This window comes from Triplophysa dalaica, chromosome 16 (genome assembly GCF_015846415.1).
Source record: "Triplophysa dalaica isolate WHDGS20190420 chromosome 16, ASM1584641v1, whole genome shotgun sequence".
NCBI lineage: Eukaryota > Metazoa > Chordata > Actinopteri > Cypriniformes > Nemacheilidae > Triplophysa > Triplophysa dalaica.
Window position 1 is genome coordinate 17,409,902 of NC_079557.1, and position 22,214 is coordinate 17,432,115.

Below are 22,214 nucleotides of genomic sequence, written 5' to 3' on the forward strand. Positions count from 1 at the left end.
TTAATAAACGTGATTTATTAGGAATTTAGCGTATGTTTTGTGATCTTAACTTACATCTTGGCAACAATTGTATTTTAAAATTATTTAATTTGATTATGACTCCATTTTTAGTCATAATCAGACGGACTCAAAAACAATAAATAAATAAACAAAACACTAGTTTGTGTAACTAGCAAAAATGGAAAGAAATTTACTCACAGGCGCTTAAGGTTGTCAGCTACACCATTTGCATACTGTTGATCTGTCTGCGAAAAAAAAGCAAAAATTATTAGCATGACTGCAAAGTGACTGTCAGAAATCATAATAACCTTCCCAAATTATAAACTTTGACCTTGAAGTGGGAGAAAGCTTTGGGTTTGTAAGAGATTTATAGATGAATGATGTCAATATTGAGCACAGGTGTCAAACTCAGTTCTTGAAGGACCGCAGCTCTGCACAGTTACAACCCACACACATGCTTGTAAATTTAGCCAAATCAACTGTGCAGAGCTGTGGCCCTCCAGGAGTTTGACACCCCTGACATAGTGTTTGTGTAACGTTGAGTAATCCAGGCAGGGAGGCAGCGGATCCGCATGCAGTTTTAATAAACAACACCACAAAGAACAAAACAATAAAAGAACAAATAGACAAGGAATTTAAATAATCCAAAGGGTACAGAATAATGACACTGGGAACAAGCCAGTGAAGTGCTGAGCAAGTATGTAAACCTCACTCCTTTGCCTCAAGGACTCTCTAGCGACAGACGCTAGAGACTGCGGTCTTTAGCCTGCTCGCTAGAGCGTCCGACTCCTGTGCAGAACCGACCCGGTTCGAAGCCCGCCTGGAGCAGGTGTGGTTCGTTCCGGTTCGTGGGGTTTAAATACATAGAAATTTACAAGATAACAAGACACAACTGGAGGAACTAATTAAGACTACAAACTACAACTGGAGGAACTAATTAAGACTACAAACTAATTAAGACTACAATCTACAACTGGAGGAACTAATTAAGACTACAAACTGCAAAACATGGCACAGAACAGGAGGTAACGTGGACTCGGATCGTGATAGATTCCCCCCTCCTTAAGAGCAGCTTCCAGATGCTCAGAATAGTCCAGGAGGGTAATAAAGTGGAGGCCGAACAGGGGGGGCAGGCCCATGAAGGGGAACAGGACCTGAGCCATGGAGTAGAGGCGGACCTGGGCCGTGGAACAGAGACCGACCTGGGCCATGGTGAAGAGGCGGACCTGGGCAGCATGCAAAGGCGGACATTGGCCATCAGGCAAAGGCGGGCATTGGCCATCGTGCAAAGGCGGGCCTGGGCCGTCGTGCAGAGTCAGTCAGGCAGCCAGGGATACGCAGGCTGGGCTGGAAGTCCAGTGCTGGACACCTTACAAGAGGTAGGGAACTCAGTCGCGTCCATCTTAGATAAGGGAAGCTCAAAATCGCCCATCTTAGACGAGGCAGGGAGCTCCGAAGTGGCTATCTTAGACGAGGCAGGGAGCTCTGAGGCGCCCATCTTGGATGGGGCAGCGAGCTCTAAAACACCCATCTTGGATGGGGCAGGGAGCTCCGAAGCACCCATCTTGGATGGGGCAGGGAGCTCCGAGGCACCCATCTTGGATGGGGCAGGGAGCAACTCCTCCACTTCCTTATTAGGATGACTAGGGCCGATCTCACCCCTTCTGCCCTCACACCTTATACAGGGGTGCCATCGACAGCATCCTCACCAGCAGCCTATCAGTCTGGTATGGCAGCTGCTCTGCTGCTGACCAGAAGGCCCTGCAGAGGGTGGGCAGGACATCATAGAAGATTAGTAGATCGGCCCAGCCATCCTTTCAGTCATCCCATCCCGCAGCTGCAAGAGAGCCATCAACATCAAAGATCCCACCCACCCAGCACACGACCTGTTCATCCTTCTACCCTACGGCAAACGTTACCGCAGCATGCGGTGCAAAACTTCCAGATTCAGTACAGCTTTTTCCCCAAAGGCAATTAGACTACTTAACTCTTTCAAGAAAAGTCCATGAACATGGAAACTGTTTGTAAACGACTGTTTACAAAGACTGATCATTATGATAATTTAAAACTCAATGTCTGTAAAACGCCATGCTCAAAAACATAGATGCATTCACAATGTTTACATTAATTTACCTCATGCTACTACTCTGCACTTTGCACTTTGGAATTGAATATGCCCACTGTTGTCTGTATATGTTGATGACTGTGTGCAATTTGTGTTCATACTGTATGCTATGTGTTAAATTAATACTGCACATTTGGATTTTGTGTAAAGGCAATTTCGATCCTTCTGTGTAATTACTGTTACATGGTCGGTATTTGACATTCTTATATATATTTATATATATAATTTACACATAAATTAATAAAATAGTTGACTACGCGTCCGTCTGGGTAACAAACTATGTGCATGTGTCCTACAGACAAACTACATTCATGTTGCCATGCGCTTTTCTGTCAAAGGTATGTTAACACCGCAACACTGATTGTGCGCACCTCTCTGTCTGAGTGTGTGTGTTCGTGCGCGCGCATGCGTGTGTGTGACACTGAGGTCTGAGGGAGCGTGTGAGTTACTGATCCACGTTTTGCAGTTTCAGAAACAATGCCGCATTCTGGCCTACTTTATGTAAACCAATGTGCGTCAGTAGCCTTATAATACCAAACTCTGCTACTTAGCAACAGAAGTCAATTAAAACTGAGCGAATTATGAAGTCTGACATAGTCAGGCTAGCACGTCTTGCGTGCGGGCTCTGGACTGGCGGACATCTTGCGTGCGGGCTCTGGACTGGCGGACATCTTGTGTGCGGCCTCTTGACTGGCTGCTATCTTGCGAGCGGGCTCTTATCTAGCGGCCATCTTGTGAGCGGACTCTGGTGAAGCGGCCCCTATGACCGGGGTGGCCACCATTACCGTGGAGCATGCTAGCCTCTGTGACTGGCCTGATTCCATGGCCTCCGGAGTGAGGCCTGCTGCACTCCCCAAAAGACATTAAGGGGAAGTCTCTTCCTCCAACTTGTGACAGGTCTCCTGGTTCTTCCCGCTATTGCCGGCTGGTGGGTGTGGCTAGGAGACTCATCAAGTCAACAATGTCCACCTGGTCTACCCACTATAAAACCGTTTGGTCCTTGTTTGTGTGGGGTTGGCTGGCTCCCGTTTATTTCGTTTTGATTTACATTTGGTTCTGTCTGACGCGTTGACGTTAGGCGTAATGGTCTTTGATTCTGTTGTTTTCATGTTTTATTTATTATTCTATTATTGTTAATAAACACTTATATTGTTACTATACCAACTCGAGTATTTCCTCCATTCATTTGTCACGGCTTTGTGCCGGTCCTGACAAATATGGGGGCTCGTCCGTAATTTTCTCAAGTCAAAGGTTAGTTAATTTGTAATTCAATTCAATAATACATTTTGTTTCGTTAAACCGAATGGTTATTCGTTAAGTATGTATTATTTTTGGTAAAATTAGTATTGTTTCTGACATTTTTGGAGGATTATTCTTGTTGGTTTAGTTTTGTTGCGTATTGTTTTGCTGGAGCTTCAACTCTGGTAAGTGTTCGCTACAATATTTGAGGAGAAATTGTTTTGGATTAAACTTTTCCCTGTTAGGTTAAGCGGGGTGTCCTTAAACGGGATGCTTCGATTTTTTTTATTTTAGTTTGTTTTTTTGTATGGTGAAAGCAGTTAGAGCAGTTGTCTCGGGAACAAGACCGTGTTTTGTAGTGGTGGCTCGTTAATCGGTCACTTTTGGAAACACTGGTTTACAGTGTATAAGAACCCGCTGAAAGTTGCTATATGAAGACTAGGCTTGAGGTTAGGTAGTTTTGAAATTTGGTTAGAGGGAATTGTTTACAACGGGTAATTCTCCTCAGATGTTTTTGAAAATAATTAATGTAGCCTAATGTTTGTTTGTCACAATGACTTCGAAAATTGAAGAATTTATTAATGCTCCGTCAGAAGACTTGTTAAATGATTTGACTAGAGATCAATTGATAGAACTTGCCAGTCACTACGAAGTTAGTTTGTTAGGCCAAGATAAACGTCTGAAAGATGGTGTAAAATCAGTGATAAAAACAGAGTTAATTGCACGTGGAATTTTAGTCTCTAAATTGTTCGAATTCGAGTCCGATATGGAAAATGCGACGTCGTCTACAATGTCTACGCATGCCGAGTTTGTACATGATATTTCTGTTTGTTTTAATCGTTGGTGTACTGCGTCTGACGTGAAAACCTTAGCCGATTTGAAGGAGTTAATTTTTCTTGAACAGTTTAAGAATTCCGTTTCAGATCGTATAGCCACATACATTAGTGAGCGTAAACCTGAATCTGCGTGTGAGGCCGCCATCATGGCTGATGATTTTTTGCTGATTCATAAGACCTATTTTGGATACAAAAAGTCTGAAGGAAGTTTCCAGAAAGAGTTCAGGTATGATCGGAGCACGTTTTCAAGAAATGTGCGTGCTTCACCTGACCATCATATTTCTGTTGGAGAAAAGGAAAGAATAAACCAGGGGAGTTGTAATTATTGTCATGTGCTTGGTCACCGGAAGAATGACTGTCCGTCTTTGAAAGCAAAAGATATTGCAAAAACAAAGCCTCCGCATTGAATAATGTAGGCCTACAGGATAATTGCTCTTCCTGTGTGTCAACGTTTGCTCCATTTGTTACAGACGGTTTTGTGAGATTGATTAATTCTACGGAAGATCTACCAGTAAGAATTCTCCGCGACACCGGGTCGTCAGAAACGTTTGTTTTGGAGTCAGTCTTGCCTTTTTTCAAAAGACTCTTACACGGGCAACAACGTGTAGATAAGGGGTATTGGGTTGGATGTTATATCTGTTCCCCTGCATAAAATTGTTTTGCGCTCTGATTTGATCCAGGGAGAAGTGGAGATTGGGTTACGTTCCTCCTTGCCTGTGAAAGGAGTACAGGTCATTTTGGGGAATGGTTTAGCTGGGGATCGAGTTTGGCGTGATGTTTCACTAAATTTGGTGGTTACACCATCTGTGTCGACTGTTGAATGGATACAATTGTTAATCTTCCTTCTGGATATTACTTGGAGGAAGATGTGTTGTTTCGAAAGTGGGTGCCACATGGAGAGTTTGAAATTGGTGACCCTGTGCAACAGATTGTGGTACCTCAGGTTCTGCGTCAACTTGCAAACCGCACATGACATGTCTGGACATTTAGGAGTGAAAAAAACATATAAGTTGATTCTGAAAAGTTTTTTTTGGCCAAAATTGAAGCGTGACATATCAAAATATATTAAGTCTTGTCAAACTTGTCAGCTTACTGGAAAACCAAACCAGTCTGTAAAACCTGCCCCTCTGTATCCAATTCCTGCTCTTGGCCAACCATTTGAACATCTTATAGTGGATTGTGTTGGCCCGTTGCCTCGGTCAAAAGCAGGGAATGAATACTTGCTTACTGTTATGTTCCAAGTGACCAGGTACCCAGCTGTGTACCCCATACGTTCTCTAACTGCAAAGTAAGTGGTAAAAGCTTTGACTCAGTTTATCTCAGTGTTCGGAATTCCTCGAGTTATTCAGTCAGATCAGGGGAGTAATTTTACTTCCAATCTGTTTGGTCAAGTATTGAAACAGCTTCATATTCAACATAATCTTTCCAGTGCTTATCATCCCCAAAGTCAGGGAGCACTGGAAAGATTTCATCAGACACTAAAATCGTTACTGAGATCATACTGTGTTCAGACGGGTAAAGATTGGGAGACGGGATTACCTTGGTTGATAATGTCAGCTCGAGAAGCCGCTCAGGAAAGTATTGGATTTAGCCCAGTCTTGTTTTTGGCCGTGATGTACGTGGTCCGTTACCTGTTTTGTCTGCGGATTGGAAACGAAATGATCCACCTAAAGATGTTTTGTCATATTGTGAGTGACTTTCGTAGACAAATTTTTGAAGCGTGCCAGTTGGCAAAGACATCTTTGAGAAAAACGCAAGATCGAATGAAACGATTCTTTGATAGACGAACAGAATTACGTTCATTTCAATCTGGTGATCAAGTACTTGCTTTGTTGCCCATTGTAGGATCACCATTTCAGGCCAAATTTGCAGGCCCATATACTGTGCCTCGTCAAGTTCCTGATCTCAATTATTTGAGAAATACACCACATCGAAGAAAGAAAACTAAAGTGTGTCATGTAAATTTGTTAAAACCGTTTTATGGTTCTGAAGATTTCGTGGACACTAAAATCAATGACTCTAAAGTAAATGTGGTTAAACCCGATTCTTGTGTTAAACCTGTTTTGCTTGCAGGCCCTGTTTTTGGTGGTGCAGAGTTCTCCTCTTCAGATCTGATAAGTGGGGACCAAGAGGAGATTGATCCAGGAGATTCTATTCTTCAGGGTCGATTACGAAATTCCGAGGAGTTAACCTCTTTGCACCGTCGATTTAGTCATTTAACAGAAGCAAAGCGTAACGATTTGATTAGTTTGATTTTTGAATATGTTACCCTGTTTCCTGATACTCCGACTCGTACAAATTTGATTACACACGACATCGATGTGGGAGATTCAGCTCCAATTCGTCAGCGCTTTTATAGAGTTTCTGCGAATAAGAAAAAACAACTAGAGGATGAACTTGACTATATGTTGAAAAATGATATCGCTGAGTCTTCCTTTTCTAGTTGGGCCTCTCCGTCGATGTTGGTGCATGAATCTGATGGATCATTCAGATTTTGTACCTATTATCGAAAGTTAAATGCAGTGACAAAACCGGATTCGCTTCCATCGTTGTGGTTTTTAGTCAAACTTGGGACGAACACATAGTTCAAATTCAAAGCACTATTTGATCGTTTTTTGAACGCCAATTTGACTGTGAACTTGTTAAAGTGTGAGTTCGCCAAGGCCAGAATTGTATATTTGGGGAAAGTAGTGGGACAAGGCAAAGTGCGCCCTGTCCGTGCAAAAGTGGAAGTGATCGATAACTACCCTACTCCAACCACCAAGAAGGAACTTATACGATTTCTGGGAATGGTGGGGTTTTATCGTTGTTTTTGTCAAAATTTTTCTACAGTGGTGGCAACCCTGACAAATTTGCTAAGAGGAGGGGTGGTCTTTTGTTGGACTTCGCATTGTCAAGAAGCGTTTGAAAGGGTAAAAATGCTGCTTACAGAGGGTCCTGTTTTGAAAGCCCCAAAATTTGACGAAGTCTTTCATTTGCAAGTTGATGCCAGTAATGTGGGTGCTGGTGCCGTTCTGTTGCAGACTTCTGAAAATGGCATTAACCACCCAGTTGGATTCTTTTCTAAAAAGTTTAATTATTTTCAGCTTAACTATTCAGTAATTGAGAAGGAAGCACTTGCGCTGATTTGGGCCTTGCAACATTTTGATGTATATGTAGGATCATCTGAGGGACCCCTGGTGGTTTTTACTGATCACAACCCTTTAGTTTTTTTACACTCATTACAGAACCCTAACCAAAGGTTAATGAGGTGGTGCTTGTTTCTACAGGGTTACTTGTTAGATATTCGCCACATTAAAGGCTCTGAAAACGTTACGGCGGATGCTTTGTCTCGTGTCCATCCTGCCTGACTCTTATAGACACTGAAGAATTCTCCTGTCATTGTGCAGGATTTGCCGATAGCTTCCTGTGGATTTGTGTTTGTCTAAGGTGCTGGTGGGGGTTGCTCGGGGATGTATGGGCATTAAACATTGACATGTCTTTGTTTTATACTGGGGGGCTATGGGATGGCTGCTTTATGCGTGGCATTTTTGGGCAATCAGAAATCTTTATCGGTATTTGGTTCCCATAGAATGTTTTGCATGGTGCTGTTTTATAGTCTTTCCTGTAGAAATGGAGATTTGTGGGAGTTTGATGTGCATTTGTCTTTGGGAACTGTTGCTGGTGAATTGGACAAATTAGGTCTGCAGTGAGTTGTCAGGAGATCCTGTTAACAGTGGAGTTCCTTATTTTCCCCTTGTCTTTGTCTCTCTGTTCCTGTCTTAAATTTGCTTCCTAGGCGCCATGGTTGCTGGGAGAAGTGGGAACTGGATTGAGTTTTCCAACGGGTTGGTTGGGATTGTTTTGTTTTCTTTAAGATTGATTTTTTTTTCTTTTAGGAGGGGTATGTGACGGGTCTCCTGGTTCTTCCCGCTATTGCCGGCTGGTGGGTGTGGCTAGGAGACTCATCAAGTCAACAATGTCCATCTGGTCTACCCACTATAAAACCATTTATTCCTTGTTGGTGTGGGGTTGGCTGGCTCCCGTTTATTTAGTTTTGATTTACATTTGGTTCTGTCTGACGCATTGACGTTAGGCGTAATGGTCTTTGATTCTGTTGTTTTCATGTTTTATTTATTATTCTATTATTGTTAATAAACACTTATATTGTTACTATACCAACTCGAGTATTTCCTCCATTCATTTGTCATGGCTTTGAGCCGGTCCTGACAAACTCTCCAATAGTAAAGGAGACCCACAAGACAACAAAACAAAGTCAATAAATTGAGCCAGGGACCTCGAGGACCAGAACGGGAGATGCTATATTTCTACTGATCATTTAAACTGTTCAAGAAAGTCTGTACATGGTCCTCGACATAATTTTTACCTTGGCTGAGACAGGCCAAATGGACTGCAGGATCCATTGTTGCCGAGTCATTCTGTAACTGAATAATCCAGGCAGTGAGGCAGCGGGATCCACATGCAGCTAGATTTTAACAAAAGTACAAAACAATAAAGAAAAACAAGGAACTAAAATAATCCATAGGGTACTGCGTTACGACACTGGGAATAGTAACAAACCTAGAATGACTCACACTAGACAAAGGAAACACTGGGGTTTAAATGCATAGAAACTAACAGGACGACAAGAAACACCTGGAGGAACTAATTAACATTAAAAACTACAAGGACTACAAAACATGGCAGAGAACAGGATGTAACACAAAAGTTCACAAACACAGGGGACTTGGATCGTGATAGTATTTTTTCATGCAAAAGCAGGTTTATTGACCACACTAAAGGGAAAACAAAAAACAAACGCTAAACAAACAACACATGAAATGTAAAAGCAGTAAGGAAATGGAAGAAATAGACACATCAAAGAGTGGCAGTATTACAAACAACTATTCACATCTGCATGAACCATCGAGGACAGTCTCCTTAGTTATAAGGGGTTACAGCTTAAAACGCAGCTTTTTAGAAGATAGTTGAGATACTTGCACTGGCTTCCTGAGTGTGCTGGGACAAATTCTTGTGCGCGTGGAAAAGGGTTTTCAGAGTCCTGATGGTTTCAAAGCAAGCGGGTGAGTCTAATTCTTTCGTAGAACCGGAATGGCTGACGGAGGTAGAACGAACTCAGCCGAAGCAAACAGCCGGATGAAGCTGTCTCCAAGGCGAGAGATGGTGCGTCTAGTGGGTTAAACCACTGAACTGGTAAATCAAAGGTTGATGGTCCGATCCCAGCATCCACCACCAGTGTGTCCTTGAGCAAGACACTTTACACCACGTTGCTCCAGGGGGATTGACCCTGTAATAAGTGCACTGTAAGTCGCTTTAGATAAAAGCGTATGCCAAATGACTAAATGTAAATGTAAATGTAGTTCGTTTGTTATCTGAAGCTCAATGCTGATGCTGTCATGTAAACAATTTTCTAATCAATATTAAATATAACAATTTCTGATCAACCCATATCAATTGCATGCCGGTTAAAGCCCCGCCCATCTCAAGACAACCCGACCCAATTTCCGGGTTAAATCCCGCCCACTTCCGGGTTAGGCTCCGTCCATTCAGAGTACGGATACAGATAATGCTATAATCGCTCATCCCTAGTTACCAGTATGCCTATAAAAGTAGCATTTGAAAATGGACTAAAACTACAGATCTCTAAATCCCTGAAAATCTGCTATATTAACTGGGACAGTATTGGGACAACTTCAGAGGTTGTCGAATGGTCAGCAAAGATGTAATGGTCATCAAAGATTGGATGAACACAGAATGTCCAATGCAAACAAAATATGTAAGGAACACCAGCAAGAGAGTTTAACATCATAGACACTCAAGCCCAAAATCCCAACATGGATGAGACAGATGTTGCAACAAAGAAGGTCATTGGATTTGCAAAAGACCAAAATAATGATGAAGTGTCCTTGGATTGGAGCAGTTGAAGGTAAAACAAAAACAGACTCTATTTAAAGCTGTTGAGCTGCAGGGAAACTGGAGAACCCCTGTCTGCAGCACCAGCAAGTGGTATTACAGAAAAAAGCTGATTGAGTATTTGAGCCAAATGTGCACACAAAAGCTCAAAGGGGCCGCAATCTCAGAAAACATACTTTTAAATGTTTATCTACCAGAAATTGATTCACCAGGGCGTGTCCAGAAACAGCCTGTTCACACTGATTTACATGACCGCTCACAGACTCCGCCTTATGAGCACTTAAATCCACCTTCAGCCAGAGACACGCTGTCAGCCATTTTCAGGCGAGAGGAGATGTAGCCAGCGACAAAAATGTCTAAGAAACAACAAATGAGTTCTGTTGTTGGATGTAAAATGGAACATAAAAGTAGGCCGGTAGTGAACTTTCCGACGAGCCCGGGTTTGTCGTGCTGCGACCTCGCGGGCCGGAGTATTAAAGTTCGAAAGTCCCGGGCGGAAGATAATGACTTAGCGTTTGGGAAGAATTTTCTTTTTTTGGATCGACAAACCAACATTCACCGGTCCGTATTCCCAGTACGGAAAGACTTAGAGAAACGAGCCATGACTCGTTGGAAATGTCTCCGCCGGGGCAATCGAACGACGCTGACTGCGAGTTGATGCGACCACTAGGTTGGTAGCTAGCCCTCCCGGTATCCGGAAAGGTTGAAAAATCTAAGCTCCGCGACCCGGTGGTCTGTCAGTATATCATGGGTTTCGCCAAACAAAAAAAGATTCTCAAGAGTGGATCAGTACCAGCTGTTCGCGATTAAGCTTCATTTGTTTGTCTTAAAAAAAATGTGTTTAGCACATTAGCGGCTGTTGTTTACATGTACGCGGCCAAACCTGAGACTTTACATTGGTCCGAAGACATGTGTTTTGTCGTAACATTAGTGGTAATAACGCATAGCGCCCCACGGTTCATACCTGTCTGTCATATAGAAGTACTCTGAATGCATGTGTAGTAGAGTAGGCGGGGCGAGACCGTGGTTCGAATCACGTAGGAGATGGGAGCATAAAAGGAACGAGCGACCGGACCGTCGAAGAGAGAGGACCGGGCCCGAACTTGTGTTATGTTTGTATTTATATTTATGTTCATGTTTTGTTCGCCGGCGGTCGTCCGTGAGGGGCCGCCGGCTGTTATATTAATTTATTAAATGTTTAAATGTTTGCCGGTTCCCGCCTCCTTCCTTCCATTTTATTGAGATGTATTACAGCATGTTTTTGCCTTTATCCGTCTTTATGTCTGCTAGTAATATGCATGCACATGATTAATCATCAATGGTCAACATTTTGTACAACATGTTGTCCTATCTATGTTTTTGTCTTCTTCATTTAATTCATATTAATGAACAAGGCATTAAAGTGATTTTTATTGCAGTTATTGCATGGTTTTGTTTGGATTAGGCATAACAGACGTAATTGCGCATTCCGCCATATTTCATTTTTTTGTCATCCAAAGCACATGCTCATTTGCTTTAAAGAGAGATACACAAAAATTGCACGTTTTCCATTACAGCCACAAATGCCCATGTTCAACATATTGTAATGAAAGATATGTGGTAAATTTTGAACTGAAACTTTACAGAGACTTTCTGGGGATACCACTGACTTTTTTACATTGCAGAAAACACCTGGATTTGCGGTCCTTTAAGAAAAGAAGCAGAGGATGATGCCATAGCAGATTATGTAGCACAGATATACACACACTTTGACAGGGGCGATCTAGGACTAAAAAGTTGCCCTGGACTTTTTCACCAGGAGCAGCCCACAATACCAGGCTGTCAACATAATACACCATCTTATTGATGCACAAATCATACACTTGAAGCATTCATGAAATAAAAAAAACAAGGAATCGCTTGGTAATGTCAGTAAACTAACTATTGTTTGCAACATTGCTTATATTGTAAGAATTGAGGCATAAAGGGATGCACCCAAAAATGAAAATTCTGTCATCATTTACTCACCCTCAAGGAGTTCCAAACCTATCAAATATCTAACATAATACACAATCTTATTGATGCACAAATCATTCTATAACACCACAATTTAGAAACAAATGTTTCTAAGAACATTTTAATCACGCATTGCAAAGCTAATAAAACCACAAACATTAAACAATAAAGACCAGTGCAGTCTAAGCAACAAAAAGACATCACAGTCTGATATTCAAGTTTTACCCTGTTTTAAGTCTAAGGAAGATGACTTCTTTCTTATGAATAATTTCCTAGACAAGACAATTTGCTTAAATGCTGCCAGCAAGTTGTGACTACACTTTGCTAAAAAGTTGTGTTTTATTAAATGAAATATAAAATCAATGTAAAATCAACATACAAGTCTAAACAAAAGTGAGCATTTAGAATTATAAACCCAGACTAGAGGAGAGAAAAATCTGCTTAATAATTTAGCTTCAATAAGCATTATAAAACTGTACATTAAATAGAAATGTACAGTCATTTCATTACCTGTGATAATAGTTCTGCAAACTTTTGAATTCTTCAATGTTAATTAAGTCCATAGTCTTATTTTAAGGCTTCAATGGTATTAACCAGCGATTCTTAATCTTCATCCTCGTGACCCCCTGCTTTGCAAATTTTGCTTCTCTCTCTATTTAACACAACTGATTTTAATCACCAGCTTTCACGCTCACTATCGGATGTACTAACAGTGAAATTAACGTGAGAATGTGCATTTACAGCTTTGTCTGTACGCAATGTTTTAGTATGAATTCAACGCAATTCTTTGTACATGAGAACCCAGCTCATTAGAAGAGTGCTTCATGAACGAACTGTGTAATGATTGACATGGTCCATTGACAGTGTTCACTGGTCTCTACTTCATGGACACATGAAATAAGCTCAAGTTTGTGAACACGGATTTGCGCTACACGACTGCCTGCAGCATCTTCACACACAGACAAAATTTACTATAAAAATATCAAGTGTTATTTAGCTGTACTTCATGAGATTAACATACGTCTTTTGCACTCTAATGACTTTTGAATCGAACATACACTGATTTCGAACTGGAATATCCAGTGTTCCCTATCAAAAGCTACACTCGATGCTGCATTTCAAAAACTATGGGAGAACAGTCTTTGTTCGACCGGTTGTGAAGCATGTGTGTCAAACACGGCAAAAATTATTTTGGCTTTAAATAACCTCGGCAGGTGACGTGGCTAATTACACCCGCACCTGCCGGTTATAAATACGCGTGAATGCGGACGCGTCATCAGGTTTTTTTGTCTTCAAGGACCGCTTTGTGTGTGCGTGTGTTGTGAGGGAGAAGTCTCCCTCTTTGTTATTGTCACAAACAAATATAGAAAAAAGAAGATATTACCTAGATTCTTACACTAGTGACCAAGCACTCTCTGAGTTACTTTGCCTAGTGTAAGAATAAGGAAAACTAAACCAAACCATGACTGACTCAGATCGGAGATGTGTTCCTCCTTGTGAGAGGATCCTCTCCGATTTCGACAAGCATGAGTTCTGCTTTGAATGCTTGGGAGCTGACCATGCCACCCAGGGACTTGAGGGAGAGTGTGAACTCTGTGATGTCTTTGATTTCAGAGTTCTGCGTGCTCGGCTCGCCTTTTTTAAACGAGACCGAGCTGCCCCTTCCTCATCCTGGGGCTCGCGGTTTGAGCTTGCTGAGGCACGGGAGGCGGATCCGTCCGCTTCTCCCGTGCATTCGCCGAACCGTGACGTCCTCGCGTCTGCTTCTGGAGCGCGCCACGGCACTTCTTCTGAGCCGGCGGAGGACGAGGCTTCTCTTGTTTCTGCGGGGATAGATAGCACCGCCTCCGAGCATTCCTCTCGCGATTCTAAGGCGTTTGAGGATCTAATCGGGGCGGTAACCAAGGCAGTCGACAGGCTCCACCTCGACTGGCCGCAAGAACAAGAGGCCCCCAAGGGTTCAAAGCTTGACGACAGATATCTGTCGGGTGGCCGGAGGGAGGAGCCCCAGAATCGGGCTCTCCCTTTCTTTGAGGATCTCCACGGCGAGCTATCTCGCTCATGGCAGAAACCTCACTCCTCACGTGTTTTTGTGCCATCGACGTCAATTTATTCGACCATCGTTGGTGCAAAGACACGGGGATACACTGCGATGCCCAGGGTGGAAGAGACGCTGGCTAGCTATCTCTCCCCTGGGACATCGTCATCCCTGAAAAAGCCTTCTCTTCCCACCAAGCCTTGCAGAGTTACATCTGCGCTGGTGGGAAAGGCTTTTCAGGCAGCGGGTCAGGCTGGTGCTGCCCTGCACACCATGGCGGTTCTGCAGGCGTACCAGGCTGACCTACTGGATGATGTCAGCACTGGCGGGGTTATTGACGAAGCAGCACTTTCTGACCTAATATTAATACCGTTGTCACCAGGTTCCGGGAGGCGAGACGACATGAGGAGGCTTTCATCAAATATCTACCCCGCCGTGCTCAAGCGTCTGGAGTGTCGGCCACCCACTCTGGATCAGTTCCCCAGTCCCGGCCAGGCACACAGTCTCAGGTGGGTCCTGTCTGCCTGAGGCGTGAGGTCCTCAGGGAGAGTGTGGCGAGTCGCGCCCCCCCTCGCAGAGGCAGGGGAGCGGCCCACCGTGCCCCTCAGGCCACCAGAATCTGGTTCTCGGACCTAGTATCCCTCCTAGACGGCTCTCCTTGGGCGATCCCAGTCAAGAGAGATCTTTTATCTCAGGCACAGGGGACAGTGTTTCATCCTCGTCCCGAGCTCTGGAACCTCCATGTCTGGCCCCTGAAGGGCACCAGCTGAGAGGCACTGGGCTCCCGCCTGATGTAGTAGAGACTATTCTAAGCGCTAGGGCTCCCTCCACAAGAAGGTGCTACGCCCTTAGATGGAGCGTTTTTGACAGATGGTGCCTTGCGCACCATGCAGACCCAATTCACTGTCAGATAGTTTCAGTGTTGGAATTTCTGCAAGAGAAATTGTCCTCAGGGATAAGCCCTGGTACTCTCAGGGTTTACGTGGCCGCCATTTCGGCCTGCCACGCCCTGATTGAAAGGGTTACTGTGGGAAAGCACCCTTTAGTTGTCCGCTTTATTCGAGGAGCGAGGCGACTGATGCCTCCTTCTAGAAGGACCGTCCCTCGATGGGACTTAGCGACAGTGCTCGAGGGTCTAGTTAGCGCCCCTTTCGAACCTATGGAATCAGCGCCTGTCAGGCTTCTGACCTTTAAAATGTTTTTTCTAATGGCAATCACCTCTCTTAAGAGAATCGGAGATTTGCAGGCGCTCTCGACCTCGCCGTCCTGTTTAAATTTTGCCCCTGGGATGGTCAAAGCTATTCTGCATCATCACCAGAGTTATCTTCCTAAAGTTCCGTTCTCCACCGTGCATCCGGTTATTCTTGAGGCCTTTTGCCCTCCGCTGTTCACGACGTCGGAGCAGGAAAGATTACACCTACTGTGTCCAGTACGTGCTCTTCAGAATTACGTCCACCGCACAAGCCAGTGCCGTAAATCAGAGCAACTTTTTATATGCTATGGGGGCCGCAACAAAGGGGCGGCTGCTAACAAGCAAACAATGTCACATTGGGTGTAATTAGCCGCGTCACCTGCCGAGGTTATTTAAAGCCAAAATAATTTTTTGCCCTGTTTGACACACGTGCTTCACAACCGGTCGAACAAAGACTGTTCTCCCATAGCGTTAGAAACGCAGCATCTCGTTCCCACTTTTTCAGGGAACAGGGTTACAGCCAAGTAACCCGAGACGTTTTTCGTATATGGTCGCATTGAACAAATCTCTGAAAGGATAAGAGAAACATAAAAAAATATGCAGAGCGGGGGGTCGGGAGGACCGGGATTGAGAACCGCTGCTATAAACAGTATGTTGTCGGTTATGTTTTAGGCATGTTAACTCGAATGCACGATACACATCTTACATTATGTGACAGTTTACAGCATAATTCATAAAATATAAGTTATTTGCATCTCTAAAATCTGACTGTTTTTCATTTTTTTGTTAAACAGTTGGGTTTGTTGTATTTGACTTCCCATATCGCAATACAGCAATGTCATCAAACAGAATTCGCACTTGGTTTCTGTTAACGTCCGCCTACCGAACTTTCAGCCAATTAAATTGTAAGTTCTGCTTGAACTCTGTAATTTGATCAGATGGAATTCTCTAAACCCTGTTTGATTGGCCAACCTTTTGACATTGACGAGCACTTTTACTAATGTGGCTAGGGCACAGATATCACAACTATAATAAGCGAGCAAAAGAAAATATTATTATTCTTTCTTTATATCCTTACAGTGGGCCGGCCCAAATTGAGGAGCAGCCCATCGTGAAAACTCCCGGTGCTCTAGAGTGCCAGTCCGTCACTGCACTTGGGGTGTTATGTGACCAAACCCACAACACCTTTTAGGTCTTGACACATTGAAGGCAGAAAAGCAAAGCGAATGTTCATCACGATAATAGACTAAAACAAAAACAATAGATTACTCTGAAGTCATTCATATTGCACAGCATTATTCGCAACATTATTTACTATTAATATATTTATTAATATTCATAAGTAGTATGTCTATGATCCATGTGATTATTTTTTTACATAAATGCATACATCAGTCTTTTCTAAGTTAATTCGTTTCGAGCTTTAGCATCCTGTGTGCAGCATACTACACAATAGATGCCCTGTGTGAAGATCACTACACAATAAGCTTTCAAATCATAGCGTGATCGGAAAGAATTCTGTTAACCCTGTTTGAATAGACCTGCCTTCCATGTGTTCAAAATTATTCAACCCCCACTGAAATTGATTGTTTTGGTCGGTTTGACATTGATTATGATCATTCAGTCATCCTGCTTACAATTAAATCAAAGAGGCACGTGTAGGTCAGACAAATATAATATAACATTTATAATGAAATAACCACAAATGTCTTTTCTGAGCTCACATCATTATCAGTTTTATTCAACCCCCAAGTGACATTCAATCTTAGTACTTAGTACAACATCCTTTTACAGTTATAACAGCTTTTAAACGTGAAGCATAGCTTGACACAAGTGTCTTTCAGCGATCTACGGGTATCTTCGCCCATTCATCATGGGCAAAAGCCTCCAGTTCAGTCACATTCTTAGGCTTGCGCACTGCAACTGCTTTCTTTAAGTCCCACCAGAGGTTCTCAATCGGATTTAAGTCTGGTGACTGCGATGGCCACTTCAAAGTGTTCCAGCCTTTAATCTGCAACCATGCTCTAGTGGACTTGGAGGTATGCTTGGGATCATTGTCCTGTTGAAAGGTCCAACGTCTTCCAAGCCTCAGGTTTGTGACGGACTGCATCACATTGTCATCCAATATCTCCTGGTACTGAAGAGAATTCATGGTACCTTGCACACGCTGAAGCTTCCCAGTACCTGCAGAAGCAAAACAGCCCCAAAGCATGATTGACCCCCCGCCATGCTTCACAGTATGCAAGGTGTTCTTTTCTTCATAGGCCTTGTTCTTCCTCCTCCAAACATAGCGTTGATCCATGGGCCCAAACAGTTCTAATTTTGTTTCATCAGTCCACAGAACACTATCCCAAAACTTCTGTGGTTTGTCCACATGACTTTTGGCATACTGCAGTCGACTCTTCTTATTCTTTGGGGACAGCAAGGGGGTGCGCTTGGGAGTTCTGGCATGGTGGCCTTCATTACGCAGGGTGCGCCGTATTGTCTGAGCAGAAACTTCAGTACCCACATCTGACAAATCTTTTCTCAGTTCCTCAGCAGTCACACGGGGACTTTTCTCCACTCTACGCTTCAGGTAGCGCACAGCAGTCGAAGTCAGCATCTTTTTTCTGCCACGACCAGGTAGCGTTTCAATAGTGCCATTTGCCTTGAATTTGCGAATGATGCTTCCTATGGTGTCTCTTGGTATGTTTAACATCTTTGCAATCTTCTTATAGCCATTGCCCTTCCTGTGAAGAGTAATCACCTGTTCTCTTGTCTTCCTGGACCATTCTCTTGACCTCACCATGTTTGTAAACACACCAGTAAATGTCTAGAAGGAGCTGAGTATCACAGTCATTTTAAAGCTGCCTAATTGGTGATAATTAGGCTTTATTGCTGCTCCCTGATATCCACAGGTGTTTTCAATACCTGATTGAAAACACTTCATTGAACCTCTGTTCTTCAGAGTGGTAGTCTTTAAGGGGTTGAATAATTATGTCAATGAAGAATTCACAAAAGAAACATTTACTACTGTATTACAAAACTAATTGATGTCATTTTAGTTGCATATGGTTCTTTAAGAAGTCCTTGTAGGATTTCATTCTGAATACAATTACAAATGTACACTAAATTCCCTAAAACCATTTACAGCATTGGGGGTTGAATAATTTTGAACACAACTGTATATATTCTTCTATCATAAATTTATTGTTTAACAATATAAATTAATTTTGTGTCATAAAGTATATGATTATGAGAACAAAATATATGGAGCAGACCATTTCAAAACATTTTTTCGGAATTTCATTTTATAGACTAGGTATGTGTACCTGCTGACAATATTTATCCCAAACTCAAATAAAATATTTTTCTATTTGCATTTATTGCAAGAAAATGAAAACTGGAGAAACATGTCAAAATAACAAAAAAGAAATGCTCTGTATTTTACAGACCTCATAGAAGTTCATATTAATTTTGAGGCAAAAACTATAATATTTATACATGTATTTAGGACAAAAATGTATGTGTTTGTATGTAAGTTTTTTTATGTTTCTTGTCATGATATCAGTTTTTCACGTTGCTGTTAGATTGCTTTTCACTCCTGAGGTTGGATTTTGTTGCAATTCAACAGACACTGGACTGGAATGGCCATTAAAAAAATGCTAAATAAAGGAACCTTTAAATGGTCTCTTAATTTATTACATGTTTGTTTATATGTGAAGGGAAAACATGAATTTGGCCTAAACTAACCCTCACAGACAGGGCCATCCCAAGCATGTGAACCTACCTGGCTGGCACTTTGTCTGTCGTAAAGGGCCGCAAATCCAAGAGTTTTCTGCAATGTAAAAATAGTCAGTGGTATCCTCAGAATGTCTCTATAAAGTTTCAGCTCAATATACACCACATATCTTTCATTACAACATGTTGAACATGGCCATTTGTGGCTGCAATGGAAATGTGCCGTTTTTGTGTGTTTCTTAAAATGCAAATCGGCTCCCCTTTCCTTATGCAAAATATGAGGTAGATTGCTTACACATGTGCTTTGGGATGACATCAAGACAAGCAATATGGCGAAAAGCGCAATTACGTCTGTAATGCGCTTCCAACCAAAACCATACACTAACTGCAATAAAAATCACCTTAATGCCTTGTTCATAAATACAAATTAAATGGAAAAGACAAAAACATAGATAGAACAACATTTGCTGTATTAAATGTTGGCCATTGATAAGTAATCATGTGCATGCATATTACTAACAGACATTAACACGGATATAGGCATAAGCATTCAGAGTACTTGTACATGACGGACAGGTATGTAAAGATCACCAACCAGGTTGTCTTACAAATGCGCACTCTGTTTCTATCCGCTCTAAGTATTGCCGAATTTAGGACTTACGAGAAAACACTGAACTCACCAAAAAAAAACACTGCTATAACTTTTTTTCATTATAATGAATATATTTACAGAAATTATGTCGGTCACTAGTCTTCTGAACCGATGTGCGCGATGCGTTTTACCACTAACGTAATGACATAACACCTGTCTTTGGAGAAATGAAAAGTCTCAGGTTTATCCGTTAACATGCTAAACACATTATTTAACTCATTCGCCGCCAACCTCTTTAAAAAAAAGTTGCCAGCCTACGGCAGCGTTTTTTAACATTTTTACCCAACTTTAATGGCTCACAGTAAATTTTCTGTAAAGAATATATGGACAAACAATATGACAAATGAAAGAACAGAGTCTCAGCTTTCAAACAAAATAAACTGTGTTCTTCTATCTTCATGTGTGCGTTTTTTATCACTCCGTAGATGTGGGTAGGTTTCTTCAAAATTGCATCATTTTGATTAAACAGCTGAGAAAATTAACGTTTTTGTCAAAGATTCCGCCCAGATTACACTCAGAACAACCATGAAAAACTGCTAAAACATATACGTTCTAGGTTCTGGGATTCTGTACTTTTTCCCAAAGGTGTGTAAAAGGTTTTTTTTATATGACGAGATAACTCGTCAATGGCGGTGAAAGAGTTAAGAAAGGCGATTTAAAACGATGTGTAATACTTACTTCTTCCAGAGATTAAGCTTGATATCGTGAACAGCTGATACTGATCCACTCTTGAGAAAAACTTTTTGGGCGAAACCCGTGCTATACTGACCCGCGTTGACTCGCCGTGACCCCAGGAGCCGGAGATACATACAGCGGAAGGCAACTGGCCAGAGCGTGTTCTTCCCTGTTAATTTTGACAGCAAATTTTGAATTAGTTTTAGTCCTACTCCTTTGACGAAAATGCTATTTAGTTTTAGTCACATTTTAGTCAACCCCATCATTTAGTTTCAGTTGACGAAATAAGAAAAACATTTTGGTCGAATAAATATACATTATATTTAGTCTACTAAAAATCTAAATGGTTTAGCTTTCCTGAAGCTCTGTTGTAAGAGCATGGCATTAACAACGCCAAGGTAATGGGTTGGATCCCAAAGGATTGCACATACTTAGAAACAAATGTATATGACAATACAATGTAAGTTGCTTTGGATAAAAGGGTCTGCCAAATGCTTAAATGTTAATCATTTACTTGGTGTAATTAAATGTTCCTTACAAATATTCAACTGTTTTGATATAATTTACTTCACCTTAGAATGAAATTAAGCCAGGTCATTACCTTTATTGTTCAGAAAAAAACAGTAAAAAAGATATGCATTGTTGGAGCACAGAACATTAGACCATGAATGACATGTTCCAGTTAATTCAATCCCATTTGACTCAAATGACTTGTTAAGTAGGGCGTATTAATTCAGTTCATTCAACCATTACACACTCTGAACGCTCTCACACTTAAAACGCTATTGGCTCATGGCATGTCTCTCTGAAGAAAATAGCTTCCTGAACTGTCTTTACTTTAGACAGTAGTTAATGAGAAATAGCTTTCAAAAAGACATAAATTGTATCACATTTCTTTAGTCATGCAAACATGTTAGTTATTAGGTTCGAATGTACAGCTTAACTCACTTCATTACTTCTATAATGAGTGGATGGCAGCGTTGGTTTTCTTTTAGCGGACTTTGTTGCATTTTACGTTATGCAGCAGCTCGTGTTAGCGGATAAGTTAACAAAGGCATATAAAAAGTCTGAGTTTCCCTTATATTTGTCTCAGTATATTTTTATTACAGTTTTCATTACCATGCATTCAATTTTATGTAGTTATTATCTCGTTTTTGTCAATTTAAACATGTTGTTATCGAATACTTTTTGTCAACGAAATTAACACTGTACGGGCATTCCCGACCTCGAGGCGCTCGACCACTGGGTCCCGGAGCTTCTATTTTTCAACCTTTCCGACTATTGGGAGCTGTAGCTCCTGATCTAGGGGTCGCATCGACTCGTGGTCAGTGTCGTTTGAATGCCGTCGTGGGGAGACCTTTCCAACAAGTCCAGGCTCGTTTCTGTACGTCTTTGCGGACCGAAGATCCGGACCCGTGAATGTTGGTTTGTCAATCCGAAAAAAGTGCTTCTTGCCCGGACGGAGAGTTTTTGGCGTCCCGCCCGGGACTCTCGATCGTTAATAACAGTGACCCCCGAGGTCACAGCGGGCCAAACTTGGGCTCGTCGGAAAGGTCGCCTCCCGGCCTCCTTTTATGTTCCATTTTACATCGAACAACAGCACACATTTTTTGTTTCTTAGAACTTTTTTGTCGCTGGTGGCTACATCTGCTCCTGAAAATGGCTGACAGCGTGTCTCAGCGAAGTGGACATGGGCAGGCGTAAACAATGTGACATCAGATTTCATTTGTGTGAGGGGAAACATTGTCAATCCCTCCTAAATGAATCATCATCTTCTACATCAGCATACAAGTAGGCTAATAAAGTGTGCAAAACACAACACAGATAAT

General features: G+C 42.1%; 1 protein-coding gene across 1 annotated transcript in view; it reads right to left on the bottom strand.

Moving 5' to 3' along the window:
• Positions 1-22,214, bottom strand: part of mgat4b (alpha-1,3-mannosyl-glycoprotein 4-beta-N-acetylglucosaminyltransferase B) — a 268,079-nt gene that overhangs the window by 97,921 nt on the left and 147,944 nt on the right. Inside the window, exon 5 of the mRNA XM_056769376.1 lies at positions 199-245. Within this exon, the coding sequence (XP_056625354.1) occupies positions 199-245 (47 nt within the window). The remainder of the gene's footprint in view (positions 1-198; positions 246-22,214) is intronic.